This window comes from Oncorhynchus mykiss, chromosome 3 (assembly GCF_013265735.2).
Source record: "Oncorhynchus mykiss isolate Arlee chromosome 3, USDA_OmykA_1.1, whole genome shotgun sequence".
Taxonomy (NCBI): domain Eukaryota; kingdom Metazoa; phylum Chordata; class Actinopteri; order Salmoniformes; family Salmonidae; genus Oncorhynchus; species Oncorhynchus mykiss.
In genome coordinates, this window is record NC_048567.1 from 65,519,779 (window position 1) to 65,535,595 (window position 15,817).

The window sequence follows — 15,817 nt, forward strand, 5'->3', positions numbered from 1 at the left end:
ACAAAATACTATTTTATCAATCAAACATCATTTAAGCTATCATTTACAGTTTGAAAATACAATGCCAAAGTTAAAAACATAAGTGTTCTACATTAAAGAGCATAGCAGAAGTCACTCAGATACAACGATAGTTCCAACAAAATAGACTCAAGGAGTGGAAACTAACAGTCAGTCAACTACATGTACAGTCAGTCAACTACATGTACAGTCAGTCAACTACATGTACAGTCAGTCAACTACATAGCTGAGACCCAGGGATTTGAACCAAAATGATTTCCCAATCATATTGTTCTGAAGAGAACCACTTTGTTGTTGTTCCGTTCCACTGTTCTGACCAGAAAAATAAAGTTCTGGTTTGAACCCCCCCCCCCCCCCCTCAAAAAGTACTGGTTTAAATCATTCCTTTCTGTTTTTATTTATTTTATTTAAATTTTACCCCCTTTTCTCTCCAATTTTCGTGGTATACAATTGTTAGTAGTTAAGATCTTGTCTCATCGCTACAACCCCCGTACGGGCTCGGGAGAGACGAAGGTCGAAAGCCATGGGTCCTCCAAAACACAACCCAACCAAGCCGCACTGCTTCTTAACACAGCGCGCATCCAACCCGGAAGCCAGTCTCACCAATGTGTCGGAGGAAACACCGTGCACCTGGCGACCTGGCTAGCGTGCACTGCGCACGGCCCGCCACAGGAGTTTCTAGTGCGCGATGGGACAAGGATATCCCTACTGGCCAAACCCTCCCTAGCGCGGACGACGCTAGGCCAATTGTGTATCGCCCCATGGACCTCCAGGTTGCGGCCGGCTGCGACAGAGCCTGGGCTCGAACCCAGAGTCTCTGGTGGCACAGCTAGCACTGCAATGCAGTGCCCCTGTTTCTTTTTTAACCTGTGAAATCAACCGTTTTTTTTTTTTACATTTAGCTCATTAAATTACTTCACCAATCAGTGTGGATAGAACAGGCAAACTAGTTGTTTACATGCGTGATGGACAGAAATGTAGCCTATAACGGAAGATGCAACTGATATTTTACTGGTGGGGAGAGAGGGTTGAGGAGGAGGCTTGAAGATCTGGGCATCTTGTTATGACATGCATTATCTGAATTAGGTCCACAGAATTATACCTATGAGTAGCGGCTTGTATGGAGAAACTGACTGTCCTTTGAGCTAGCTTGCTAACAAGCTTGAGCTAGTTAGATAACAAACTCGTGTGTGTAGAGCGGCAGAGTGAGGGCTTTCCATAGATACTTTGTTGCATTTTTTTGTGGGACAAAAAAAAAAAATGCCAGGAAAGTAAAATAACGTTATTAACCGGTTGCCATGCATTTAAAAAAATAACGGTTCAGTTCCGGAACAGTATGGATCACTTTCATTCCCGGTTCCAATTCTGTTCTTTGAAATGTTTTGTTATTTTCCGGTTTTCTGTTGTGTTTCCTGAACCAGTTCCAACCCCTTGTGGGACCTATTCGAGAGATTCTACTGCACATTTTCCACTTCTCCCACAAAAAAGTCACACTTTCCAGCATCTCAAACACAGAGAAGCTAAATCTATATGTTCTTGATCTCAGCTTTCAGTTCTTGGCAGTGTCCAGCGGGCACTCCTGCATCTGGCCGTCGTCCACGGCACCCTCAGGCAGATGCACAGTCATGGTGCAGGCCCGGATGCCGCCCAGGGGTTCCAGCACATTGAACACCCGGTCCCACTCGTCCTTCTCTGGGTCGTAGCGCTGCACGATGTCCACCATGCAGCGGCTGTTCCAGGAGTAGCCCCCAACCACGTAGATCTGGCCCTGAAGCACGGCCACCCCTACATCACTCTGGCCTCGTGGCATGGCCGCCACCACCGTCCACTGGTCCACCTGGGGGAAGATATAAAACGCAGGTATGAGAATTCTCAGAATTCCGCATTTCTCCAAATGCCATTGGTTCCTTGTTTGGTTGTAATTTTCACCCAACCCAGAAAGTTCCTAAAACTTTAAGGGAAAGGAGGATACCTAGTCAGTTGTACAACTGAATACATTCAACTTCCGCATTTAACCCAACCTCTGAATCAGAGAGGTGCAGGGGGCTGCCTTATTCGACATTCACGTCGTTGGCGCCCAGGGAAAAGTGGGTTAACGGCCTTGCTCAGGGGCAGAATGACAGATTTTTACCTTGTCAGCTTGGGGATTTGATCCAGCAACCTTTTGTTTACTGGCCCAATGCTCTAACCACTAGGCTACCTGATCATCAAACTCAGGACTTAAGTAACAGTTAGGATTAGAGGTTTCGGAAAAGTGGTAAAATTGCTTATCATATTGTTGGGACCAAAATCAGGGCCTTTGCCTTGTTTCACCTCAGGGCTGTAGAATTCACAGTTAAGTACGTCATCATAGTCGCTGCTGCCCCGGAAGTGGTTCCCTCCCATCACATAGAGCCGATCGCCCACTGTGCACATGCAGTGTAGGCCACGCAGTTCCATCATGTCGGCACGGCGACTCCATGCGTCAGTCTCAGGGTCATAACACAACAGCTCCTTCTGGAACGTGTCCCCTGTGATTCCGCCTGTTGGATCAGTGAATTGACATTGGTTTCATTGTTAGATACTGTAGATACTATGACAACATGTTTACTAAAATACTATTTTATGTCTACAAACTAGTATACTATGGTTTTAACAAGACAAACATTTTAATTTCAATCCATATACCATGGTCAGAGAGAGTTTTATTTTGGGATTTTATTAGGATCCCCATTAGCTACTGCTAAATCAGCAGTTACTCTTTTTGGGGTCCACACAAAACACTAAACAGGACATAATACAGAGCATTAATAGACAAGAACAGCTTAAGGACAGAACTACATAAATGTAAAATAAGAATACATTCATATAAGTAGGCCTTAACATTCCATGCATCATATGCTCATATGCTCATACATACATGTTAACGGCAATACTGCAGCCATTCATTTTTTCTCCTACTTTCTAAGCAGGCCCTGATATTCTAATCTCACAGCACCAGTGTTCTGTAAACAACAGAAAATCTCACAACATTAGGAAGACACACTGTTTCACACGATCGGTGTCCTTGCTGCTTTCGTCTGACGTCAATACTATGCATAATCATGTGAAGTTCCACCGAGGTCGTTGACTCCAGCTCACTTCCCCTGACTTTAACAGATCCATGGAGTTCAAGGGGAAGGCAGTGTAACTTTGGTAGTAAATGTGAAGGATGGACCATGAGAAGGAAAGATTGATGGTGTAGGGAACTGAACTGTGAGCCGGTGGTCAGGTGCTTTCCTATACATACTGTCAACCACCAGCGTAGAGTGGGATAGGAGCATTAATGTGAAAAACAGAAATGTTTAGGTCTGAACAGGAAGGACGTGGTCTGGTGCTGCGAGCTGCAGAGAGCTGTGGCCATTACCCAGGCTCCCAGTTTCCGGTCTGGAGTGTGAAGTCACGAGCTCTGCTGGTCGGCTACTGTGTAGCAATGTAGCAGTGCCGAATTACGATTGCCAGAACGGCCAAACACAAAAAATGTAGACAACCGTTTTGGCCTCTAAAATGTGTTTATTATGATCAAGTTCGAGCCCCACTGTGAATTATTTTAAAATTAGCTAGAAATCGAGATATTTAATTAAATGGTGATCCATTCTTGACTACTACATTTGTAGTCACACAGGACCACATGCTGAAACAGAACAATCACGGGCCGGCAGGCTACAAGGAGACTCCCGGTTGACTCTCTCAGGCAGGAAGAAAACGACTACATTGACCATGATCCTTTGCTTGCTAGGGCCACTTTCACCATGATCCTTTACAATTTTTTGGTGCAATTCAGCCCACATGAGGTTGGTGGCACCTTATTTGGGGAGGATGGGCTCGTGGTAATGGCTAGAGCAAAATAAATGGAAAGGTATTAACAATATAAAATACCCTGATGAACATTATACCCTGATGAAGACAGCTTGGCTGTCGAAACGTTGATAATTACATTTTTGCATCTGAGCTCCTAAAGTGTGCGGCTCTCTTTTATTTTCAAATTAACAACATCAAACACATGGTTTCCATTTGCTCCATTCCAGCCATTATTATGAGCCAACCTCTCCTCAGCAGCCTCCACTGATTGCCCCATTCAGCAATATGGTGGCTTCAAATTCAAATACTTCCGACTTTATGCGCAATCGGGAGTTTTCCATAGGAATACATGAATGGCGTCAGCGCTATCACTATCTACTGGTTTCAATGTCTATGCCATTAACCCATTACCAGAGGAGGCTGGTGGGAGGAGCTATAGGAGGACATGCTCATTGTAATGGCTGGAAGGGAATAAAGGGAACAGTATCAAACATATGGAAACCACATTTGACTACATTCCATTTATTCCATCCCACCAGCTTCTTTTGCACATTACACCCTCCTCTACATGTTCCATAACACATCCAATGGGATCCACCTGCTTTTTGGGCTCAAACTACTAAACCACTGTTTAAATGATTGCAGATTAAAAATGATACATTTTCTACATGCACTTTCAAAACATGTGTTCAGAATAAGCTGTTTTCTGGCTATCTGTGTGCAAGACTTTTACACAATTGCTTTTCAGAGAGCTGTGGTTAACCTCGTCGGAAAATAAGTATATGACCCATTTCAACCAAAGGTCTTTGTGTTTCCTGGCCCTCATAGTTGCTAGGAGACCGACATAGAAATCGGCCAAGATGAGAATGAGAACATTCCAGAACTACTATGTTTTGTTAAAGTCTATCAAAGCTGTTAATTGACAAGAGTCGATTAAAACATGTCAACAACACAGCCTTTGTTTGAATTAATTAACTCATAACCTCTCCAGTCTCAGCTGTTTTTATCAGGGCAACAATCACAGTCAATTCAGGCCTTCACATTGTAGGTTTTAACAGTTTGGTAAGTTTGTAATCTAACTACCAGTGGTCTGAGAAACTCACCTGAGACATACATCAGGTCACCATGGACTGTCCCAGCATGCCCGTAGTGGGGGTCGACCATGGGAGACACGAATGTCCACTCATTTCTTCTAAGGTTGTAGCACTCCATGGTGTCTAAAGGAGTAAAAAACAAATTCACTCAACATGCACCTTAAAGATCATAATCCCTTGTAATTTATTGATATTTCTGTGTAACAGATTGCAGGAAAAACCTATCCAGTACACTTAGTGACTCACCAATCTCTCCTGAGGCGTTCCGGCCCCCAACAGCATACAGCTTCCCTTTCAGGGTGCTCAGGTGGAAGAAGGTTCTCTTCTCATTGAGCGAGGCCACCTGCAACCACCGGTCGAAGCGCGGGTCGTAGAGGTAGGCGCTGTCCACCGCCGTCTTGCCCTTGGTGTCGTAGGTGCTCTGGCCGCCTACGATGTAGAGAAAGCCCCCGAGCAGGGCAACGCCGTGCTGGTAGCGGGGAACCTCCATAGGCCTCAGCGCCCTCCAATGGCCGATCTCCTCATCATACAGTCTCAGCTCCCTGCTCACCACCAGCTGCTGCTTCATCACCCCGCCCAGCGCCAGCAGGTGTTTGGCGTCCGACCGGATGCGTGTGCGCTCCGTCTGTAAGGAAGGCTGGAGGAAGGGCATCATCTGGTAGTTGCTGGCCTCTAGCAGGAGGTTGACGCAGGCCGTGTCCGAGCGCATCATGGCCGCTCCGCCATCATCGTGCCCCTCATCCTCCTGGGAGATCTCGAGCAGCTCAGTGGGGGTCATGAGGGGGAAGCGGACCTGGCTCATCAGGGAGTAGGCGGCGGAGCGGCGAGTGGGGGGGTCGTGGTCCAGCCAGGAGCGGGCGATGCGGTACAGCTCCATCTCAGAGAAGCCCTTGAGGCTGTCGCTGGCCAGGGCGTTGGCCAGGCTGGGCTGAGAGAGCTGCAGGTAGTGGCCAGACTGTAGCAATGCTGACAGGTTCTGACATACAAACTTCCCAATGTGGGCCTGTACATCCTCCAGGAGCAGGTCCCCGGCGATGCGCTCCACCTCCATACAGTTATCAATGGTGATCTGCCACACAAACAGGTAAACAGACAAGACTGGATGAACCTGTGAAGGGTCTCCTGTTTTTACATCTGCCAAACTTTCCAGTGACTCTTCAATCCACCCATCCACCTGCCTGTTGTTTGTGGGGCGGCAGGTGGTTAGCGCGTTGGGCCAGTACCCGAAAGATTGCTGGATCGAATTCCCGAGCTGACAAGGTAAAAATCTGTTGTTCTGCCCTTAAACAAGGCAGTTAACCCACTGTTCACTGGTAGGCCGTCATTGTAAATAAGAATTTGTTCTTAGCTGACTTGCCTAGTTAAATGAAAAATGATTTTTTATTTTTTATGTTTCAGTACCAGTAGGTATCCGGATTCACTAACCTCAGTGCTGAGCAGCTTGTTGCAGAAGCCGAGGACGGGGAGGACCTGGAGGAAGTTGGCAGCCTCCAGAGTGTCCTGCAGGTTGGTCATGCTCAGACTCAGCCGGGATGTGTAGATGAACTCTATGATGTTCTTCAGACCTGTTTTACTCACCCCATGGAGCTTAATCTCCCTCATATCCTGTTCTCTCATACCCCCTAGAGAGAGGGAGCGAGGAAAAGGGAGAGATATAGAGGGTGGAAGCTGTTACAGTTAATGGTGTAAGAGTGCAAGTATATTTTAACATAGTGAGATGTAAAAAGAGGACGTTTTAAGTCAAGGTGTCAGTGTCCTTGTCTGGAATTTGTTTCTTACCACATTTCCCCTTTATGGTGATTGGTCTGAGTGGACGTGATGAGTGCAAGTACAGTAAGAGAGAGACTTTATTAGCTCAGCCCTGAACTCGTCTGTGAAACAATCTTACATACTTAGGATCATTGATCCTTTGGGAGCATATGCCCTCGACAAATCCTCTCCACCACACATTGTAAAACAATCACCAGTAATTTAAAAGGCACTCGCCTTTTAAAGCTATCTTTTTTGCAGGTGCATGGTAACAGTTGAATACAATGAGAAAAAAAGCAGGAACCTGCACAAGGCTCTTGATAGTATCAAGGCTCTTTAATAAGCTATATGTATCGGCCTCACGGTCTACGGTCTAGTTTTTTAAATTAGCACCCTTATGTAGGCCTAGCCCCACCCACATTCGTTCCACGCGTCGAATGGGGTTGAAGTCGAAGGAAAACAAAAAAGTGCTACCAAATATAACAATATGCATTTCATAAATATTCTAATAAAGTGTGAACATAAAACACGTCTGTAAAACCACAATGAGGATATCGACCTACCAAGCAAGTTTTCATAAATCATTGGGTACAGCGCAAGAAAAACGTCAGCGTAATCTGAAATAGGGGCATAATTCATGTTCAAATTTTCAACATAACATACATTGGCATTTCATCATTAAGACCTTTAGGAAATAATGTCTGGAGGGTGAAAATCCCAAAACATTATCTTTTACTCAGAGTATTATTACTATCACCTCCCCTGTCTGATATCTAAACTTTCTCTATGCCACAAAATCTAAAAGGTAGAAAGGTCATGTTTTAGGTCATTAAAATGTACTGCGACTGGATAATCCCTGTCGTTTCTCCTAATTGAACTTTTATGTTCAATGATTCTCTCTTTGAGAGAACAAGAGGTTTTACCTACATGGCACAGCCCACATGGACATTTAATAATGTAGATAACATGGGTGGTGGAGCACGTAATAATGTCATTTATTTGGAACCGTTTTTCTGTATGTGGGTGGCAGAAATATTCACACTTCATCATATTGTTGCACTGTGCGCAACCTCTGCATTTATAGCTGCCATTCAGAAGAGGGCGTAAAAGAGCCTGTCTGATTTTCTTTTGTGGCTGGCAGTTCAGTTGGCATGGACCAATTTATTGTGTAAATTGTGACCTCTCTTATATACAACAAGTAGTGTATTCTTAAATTCAGCCGGCAAAGCTGGGTCCGATAATAAAACATGCCAGTGTTTCTTGACAGCATCTCCCACGTTTCACGAGTTCAAAGTACAGTATATGTGGTTGTGAACATTACAGTGTTCTTTAGCTCTAGTTGGTCTTTTTTTGTAGCAGTTCATCTCTGTTTTCCCCAATGGCAAATTAAGAGCTTCATTCACACATTGTGGAGAATAGCCTCTTCTAACATGCTGACCAAACCGGACACGTCGCATGCGCGAGCGTTGCAAAATAAATTTAGAAATCCATGTTATCCAATTATTGCACCCACACTGCTCGAGCGCGCCAACGAGCATCTGCGACGCCAAGGGCTAAAATAGAACTCATTCCTATTTCTGACGCAGATCTTGCTGCAAGTCCTGCCTCTCCCATCCCATTGGTTTATAGAAGCAGGTACCTGCGTGCCATCTCCTCATTGGTTATACCCACATGGGTGGTTGAAAGACAAACTGTTTTGCCAGTAGTCGTGGTAATACAATGAAAGTTTAGATGCGATCACCATATAAGTTAAACGATGAAAAAGCCTGGAAGGAGGAGAGATGACTAGAAACGATTCGGTTGGCCGTTTTATGTGTGGATTAATTGTCGGAGTAGAGGTCCTTGTTCATTTCAGGTAAAATAACTCAATGTTTATTTCCCAGGACAAATTAGCTAGCAACAGCAAGCTAGCTAGATAGGACAAATTAACGTTAGCTAGCAAGTGCAAGCTAACTAGCTAGCTAAATTACCATACATGTTTAATGCTTTTCGACCTGTCCCCAAATGAATGTCATTGGTTCAGAATTTATTTTGATATTTTAACCTGCGTGTCGTGATTGCGTTTGGTGTGGGGGAGGCAAAATAAATTTATGCACGATAACGCACGCGCGCAGCCGGTTTAGGTTCAGTGTTAGAAACCTATTGCGCATCTCCGCTGCTTTTTCTAGATAGTCCTCTGTGGAGTGACATATACGGAGCAGTCTGAAAAACGGGCTTCATGGAAGTCCTCTTTTTAATGGCTCAGGATGGAAGCTGTCCTCCTGTAATATTATTTATGTCCGTTTCTTTTCTATACAGATCTGTAAACAGGGTTCCATTTGATTTCTCAATCCACATATCGAGGTAATGAACACGTTTAGACTCACATTCAATAGTGAATTTGCGATTGGGGTCAATGTTATTGAGTAATACCATAAAGTCTGACAGCTCTTTTCCCGTTCCTCCCCATATGCAAAAAAATTTCGTCAATATATCGATACCACTTCAGGACTTTATTCAAAAATAGATTTTCGTTTTCATTATTAACAAAACGTTCTTCAAAAAGACCCACATAAAGGACCGAGGTAAACACAGACTCTGGTTGGATATTCAACGGATAGTCAGTCGCCTGTAGTTTTCCTTACGTCCACCAACCGCAGTTAGGGACCGTCAACATAGTGACATATCTCAGTTTTCAAATTTGAATAGCTCTTTAACCATTACTCCTAAAACTTTCGAAACTGGTTCTATCTAACCCGATGGCATAGACACATATGACAAACACTTTTTTGGGTCGATTTACAACTCACACTATTTTAAATTATTATAATTTTTTTTTAGATTTCAATAGCTCCTTGGTCATGTGACCTACTGACTTCAAACAAGGTTCAGAATGTACACTCAGTGGGCCTACACATTGCACACCCTTTAGTTTGTCCATTTCATCTCTCACAATTCTACATGAATTTTTTATGTTTTTCAATGTTTCTAATTTCAATAGCTCCTTGGTCATGTGACCTACTGACCTCAAATTACTTTCAGAATGTCCAAGGACTGGTTGAGATGGGGGCCACGAGGCATCCAGTATGGTAACATGACCGATCCCGGAGAAGCTGGCGGGAGCCCCGGGGAGAGTTTTCTTTTCTTTGTGAAGGGCAGGGCGCCCTGGAATGGGTTCGCCCCGAGAGAGGGGCCCAAGCCCTGGAAAGCTTTGCGGTTTCTGCGGCGTCCGGTCAGCTCTCCCTGGCCCTTGAAAATCTGAGGGAGAAGGTGCAAATCTCACGCAGGGCAGTACCCATATCCGCAGCAGGTCTCCAAGGGGAACAGCCTCTGGCATATTACAACAATGTAGGTAAGGGAAGTTGGCAAAAAAGATCTGTAACTCCGGGATAAGGATTGCACTCAGGCCATGGCCATGGATGTTGGAGTGGGGACTTACGGGTTACCAGGTGCACGTGGTTCCTGACAGCAGGACTATAGATGTTTTAGTAATTCCAGGGAGTAAGCTATATGCTAAGGGAGAGGGGTGTTGACCGGGTAGGGAGAGTAGGTGTGGAGGCCTGAAGGGCTGTAGTTCCTGGGAGAAAGCTATACACTCTCAGGCCCAAGGAGAGGGCAGGCAGGCGTGTGGGCCTAGAGGCCTGGAGTCAGAGGTCACCAGGTCAATGGGGGCCTGCTGGAGGTCAGGAAGGCCCCAGGGAGAAGTCCCAAGTGAATAGGTGTGTGAGTGACACTGTCCTTCATGGGGGCAGAGCAGGCAAATTAATGTAAAATCGCGTGAGATGAAAATTGACAACAAAAGGGTATGCAATGTGTAGGCCCAAGGGGGGTACATTCTGAATCTTGTTTGAAGTCAGTAGGTCACATGACCAAGGAGCTATTGAAATTAGAAAATTAAAAACATTAATGTAAAAACTTGTGAGATGAAAATGGACAAACTCAAGGGTGTGCAATATAGAAGGGTGGTCAGTGGACATTCTGAACCTTGTTTGAAGTCAGTAGGTCACATGACCAAGGAGCTATTGAAATTCAAATATAAAAAAGTTTGTACTTTGTTTACATTCTCTAATTCAACTAGGAATACAAAATGCTGCTCACATTTCCACACGTTTATTAGCTTTTCAAAGCTAATTAAGGGTCAAATAGTGAAAATAAGACCTGCGCAATTTTTCCAACATCATGACACTATTTGGAGTCTGTGGCTCAAGTGGTTTGAAAGCTATTCAGGATTGAAAGCGCGTATATCCGTTGAATATCCAACCTGAAACTGTCTTTACCTGGGTACATAAAGGTTAGCATAGCTCGGAGCGAATGTGGAGTCCATCTATGTTCCATTTGTTTGGAGATAGTGTTCATCATCAGACCTGAAATAGTAAGACTCTCGACATCTAATGTGACCAAAATACAGTCTTCTGTTAAACCCGTTATTAGTGAAATCTTGTTTATGAAGTCTACAGTCTTTCACATATGATGGCAATGCTTGCACATTCATTTTAATAAAAGAGTCTATGAAGTTCGACAATGGCTCTAGCATTGAGCCTATTCCTGCAACCACTGGTTTGCCTGGATTATTGCCTTGTTGTGTTTTAGGGTTGTGTAATTTCGACAAAATGTACAGGCATGGACGTATGGCACATTTGCAGCAAGGATATTCATATTCAGGTTTTGAGATAAGGTTATTTAATAGGGCTCCAGATTAGAGCATATATCCCTTTGGAACACCTGTGTGGGATCAACACTCCGTTTTCTATAGAAACGTTCATTGCTGATTTGTCTCTGAATCTCTTCTTTGTATTTTTCATAGTCTAAAACGACAACAGCACCCCCCCTTGTCTGCAGGTTTAATAACCAAAGATGAATCTTTCATTAGTTCATTAAGTGCCTGTTCTTCTGTTCTAGTGAGGTTCTTCTGAATGTAGTTTGTTTTTCTCGTATGTACTGATGTAACCGATGTGAAATGGCTAGCTAGTTAGTGGGGTGCTCGCTAATAGCGTTTCAATCGGTGATGTCACTCGCTCTGAGACCTTGAAGTAGTTGTTCCCCTTGCTCTGCAAGGGCCTTGGCTTTTGTGGCGCGATGGGTAATGATACTTCAAGGGTGGCTGTTGTCGGTGTGTGCAGAGGGTAACTGGTTCGGGGTGAGGAGAGGGACGGAAGCTAAACTGTTACATTGGTGCCGTGACCCGGATCACTGGTTGCTGCGGAAAAGAGGGAGGTCAAAAGGGGGGTGAGTGTAACCGATGTGAAATGGCTAGCTTGTTAGCAGGATGCACACTAATAGCGTTTCAATCGGTGACGTCACTCGCTCTGAGACCTTGAAATAGTTGTTCCCCTTGCTCTGCAAGGGCCGAGGCTTTTGTGGTGCAATGGGTAACGATGCTTCGAGGGTGGCTGTTGTCGGTGTGTGCAGAGGGTCCCTGGTTCGAGCCCAGGTATGGGGCGAGGAGAGGGACGGAAGCTAAACTGTTACACTGACATGGCATCTTGTTCGACTATAATTGAGGAGGTATTAATTGAGGAGTTGTTAACCATAGGACCATAATTTGCTTTTGGGCTTAAAATGGGTACCAGTTCTTTGTTGAGTTTCTAGGCACGAAACAGTGTTTTGAGAAAACACGTGCTTAAGTTGACTTCTTGCGAAAGAACATAAACAGATCTACTTTCGTATCAAATGGTTTGTCTGCACATGCAGGTACAAAAGAGAGGCCCTTAGATAAGACTGGGTTCAAACCAGGGACCCTCTGCACACACCGACAACAGCCACCCTCGAAGCATCGTTACCCCTTGCGCCACAAAAGCCGCGGCCCTTGAGATTTGCGCGTCAGACTTTTTTGGAGAGGTTAATTACTGATTCCTGCTGTAGCTCCGTGTCCACGGCCTGTGTTCCTGGTCCCCTCTTTGACCACTTGCATCTCCTACATCTTTTCCTTCGTCGAGCCTTGTTGTGCTGCTTTCAGATTACTCTGACATTTTTCTTGCGCTGTACCCAATGATTTATGAAAACTTGCTTGGTAGGTCGATGTCCACATTGTGGTTTTACAGACGTGTTTTATGTTCACACTTTATTAGAATATTTATGAAATGCATATTGTTATATTTGGTAGCACTTATTTGTTTTCCTTCAACTCCAACCCCATTCGATGCGTGGAACGGATGTGGGTGGGGCTAGGTTGAGGGTGCTAATTTTAAAAACTTACCAAATCTCTGAGAAGGCTGTGAGGCCAATATGTAAAGCTTATTAAAGAGCAGTGATACTATCAAGAGCAGTGGGCGGGTTCCTTTTTTTCTCATTTTAAAACAATCACCAGTGAAATAATTTGACATATAAAAATATATTGAAATATTGCATGAATTGAAAGCCCTCTTTGAATGTAATTTATCACAGACTAACCAGTGAACATGGCTTTGAAGTAGTTGCTGGCAGAGGCCATAATGACTCTGTGCACGGGGAAGGTGTCACTGCTGTCCCCAGGCACCAGGATGACATCACACAGAGTCTCATCACCACGGAACAACTCAAACCCCTGGAAGGAAGAATAAGATTCATCTTCCATCAATCGTCTCGATCCGCTCAATGTTAAATGATGTTAGCAACCATTCAGATAGATTACTGAAATAATCGTCCCAGGATTCTTTTTCATCTTGGCAAACCTCACAGCTAAATAATCCTATGAAAAAAACACTATAGTATACTGTAATATTTTTATACGTAGTATTTACTGCAGTGTTTTTGTGGATATGACTGTAGTACACTGTAGTATTTACTGTAGTGTATTTATTGGGATATGGATATTGGGGAGGGGAATGGGTGGATTATATGCATATTAAACATGTGCGTATCAGTACAGTGTGTAGTGTAGTATTCTACAGTATACAACACAATTCTACAGTAAGCACTACACGATCGAGGGATACGACCGTGTGTAGTATAATATTCTACAGAATACCACAAAATGATATTTATAAGCACTACATGATCGAGGGATGCTACAGTGTATAGTATAGTATTTTACAGTATACTACAGTTTACTACATTTTACTATAAAATTCTATAGTAAGTACTATAGTATTCTATAGTAAAATGTAGTATTTGTTATGTGGGATAACCCTATTACAACTTTAATATCTCTGCCTGGTGTATGAGGGCTGGTTGGGTTATACCTGTAGGACTGTGGTGCCATGCTCATTGCTGCTGAACCACCTGGTTAGAGGCCTTGGAGGGAGGCTTGGCTTCAGGCTTATATCAGTGGGTTTCGGGGGAAGCTCCAAGGGTTTAGGGGCTGGGGCTGTAGGGGTTGGAGGTTTCGCTGCTGGGGGAGTGGGACTTTCAACTGTGGCCGGGGCTGGAGCTGGGGCCGGGGCTAGGGGCGGAGATGTGGCTGAGGGTTGGACAGGTTGGGGTGGAGGTCTGGGTGGATCTCTAATAGAGCCTCTGCTCCCCAGACGAGACAGTCTCCTGTGAAACCTCCCCTGCACACTCTCCTTCTCCTCTCCACTGCCCCTGGAACACAACGACGGGTCTGAGAGCTGCTGTATCATCCTCAGCTACAGTATAAATTAACTCCACCCTTTATCACATTAATCTGTCTATGACATTGTTTTTCACATAAACTCATATCTTCAGTGCTGAAAAGTGCATATATTGGATTTTTGTCCATTTACATTAAGGTTTACAGTGGCTCGTCTTTTGAATTCGCACATTGATTCATATACAAAAATCAGGGGCGCAACTTTGGTTTTAGAAGTGTGGGGGCATAATTATAATTTAAAAAATTATCCTATCGGAGAAACATTCCAAACAGCCTACCCGACTGCTCGGAGGCATCTGCATGGCCCTAAAGCACACCGTTGTCTCATTTGGTATCACATTCCAGTTATAAAACTGGGGGGGACAAAAATACAATTTTTGAATGTGGTGTGAAAGTTGTGTCCCTGACAAAATACTTAAACCTAAAAATGACAAATATTTGGATCAGCCTACCCCATCTCAGTTGGTGTCTTGCTGGATGTCCTGCTGCCCCTCTGTGAAAGGTTCCTTAGAAACAGAGACATGAGACAAAACTAAAACAGGGCAGGATTAAATTGATGTTTAGTCTATCAGTACAATATACTTTTCTATTCTCTCTTTCAGAACCTCTTCACTCTGAACAAGCTACAATTTGGGAAATGAAACAGTTGAGTATGTCTTTGTTTCATACATAGGTTGTCTGGTACTCAATGCTGTATAGTATGACTCACTTCATCAGAACAGGCCCAGGGCTAGAGGTGCATGTTTGCAATGTGGGACTTTCTTGATCATATCGTTACCATACTGTCTCTGTGTTAGTGTATACATGTACGTGTACGCTGTAAATGTTAAGACATTCCCGTAACTTCACACAACATTTATGTTGCAGTATGTTGCTATGGTGTAACTTCAATACTTCAACACATTTTCTGATGTTTCTAGTGGATTACAATAGTTTTTATTTTTTTTTACATCTAACAGTAACCTCTGGAATTCCACCTCACTACATATTCATAATTTCTGTTTATATTCTATTTTTGGATCATGGATGTTTCTGTGCAAGACTTTGTGCTTTATATCAAATGTACACACTTTAAACCTGCATTAACAAACATGCGAGGAAAGGAAGGAACCTACCTTGAAGTGATTATTTTCAACAGGTTCTCCCTAACCGGACGGCCTTCTTCCGGCATACACACATAAACATACAGCAATCTGTTTAATGCTTTACAGATCACTAAATGTCTTCCTGCAGCAGCTGGATGCAGAGTGGAACCGTTATGTAGAGCGTGGTAAACAGCAGCACAGTCAGTTTCTCACAGCTAACCGAGAGCTCAGTCACTTCCTGTGTCAGTTCTCTTTCTCGCTCATTTCATTTAACCCTACCCACCCTTATTTTGACACATTGGGTGTTGTAAAGACAGATGCAGAGATGGAAGAGAAAGCGAGACATCCCACATGCAATTTGTTTCTGGTTCATATACAGACAATGAACTAAGCAGAACAGACTCAGCTGCTAATGCATTGGTGCCTATGGGAGAGCCACCCCCATAAGCAGACCAAAACTGACTTTTTTTTCTTCATGGTAAACAACCTGGATGGGACATCTTCATTTAACCAACATCTTTGACAGATGTATACAATGACTTGTT

General features: G+C 43.9%; 1 protein-coding gene across 2 annotated transcripts; it reads right to left on the reverse strand.

Annotated features, from left to right (window-relative positions):
- Positions 1-435: 435 nt before the first annotated feature.
- LOC110520412 (kelch-like protein 9) lies at positions 436-15,502 on the reverse strand. 2 transcript variants are annotated; one of them, XM_021597718.2, is made up of 9 exons: positions 15,303-15,358; positions 14,640-14,693; positions 13,820-14,159; positions 13,050-13,182; positions 6,357-6,553; positions 5,178-6,000; positions 4,941-5,054; positions 2,332-2,540; positions 436-1,855 (listed from the first exon to the last, which is right to left on the reverse strand). In XM_021597718.2, the coding sequence occupies exons 1-9, from the start codon at positions 15,356-15,358 to the stop codon at positions 1,568-1,570; spliced, it is 2,214 nt and encodes a 737-aa protein (XP_021453393.1). In that variant the 3' UTR covers positions 436-1,567. The 2 variants fall into 2 exon arrangements, with proteins under 2 accessions (XP_021453393.1, XP_036830849.1); XM_036974954.1 differs by having other exon boundaries at positions 1,461-1,855; positions 13,820-14,540; positions 15,303-15,502.
- Positions 15,503-15,817: the final 315 nt, after the last annotated feature.

What these genes read in the sequence shown, in the direction of transcription:
- LOC110520412 (XM_021597718.2), bottom strand. Translation starts at nt 15,358, where the DNA reads ATGCCGGAAGAAGGCCGTCCGGTTAGGGAGAACCTGTTGAAAATAATC. An exon ending in CTTCAAAGCCATGTTCACTG is followed by an intron (nt 6,554 to 13,049) that starts GTTAGTCTGTGA and finishes CCCTCTCTCTAG; the next exon opens with GGGGTATGAGAGAACAGGAT. An exon ending in GAACGCCTCAGGAGAGATTG is followed by an intron (nt 5,055 to 5,177) that starts GTGAGTCACTAA and finishes TTACTCCTTTAG; the next exon opens with ACACCATGGAGTGCTACAAC.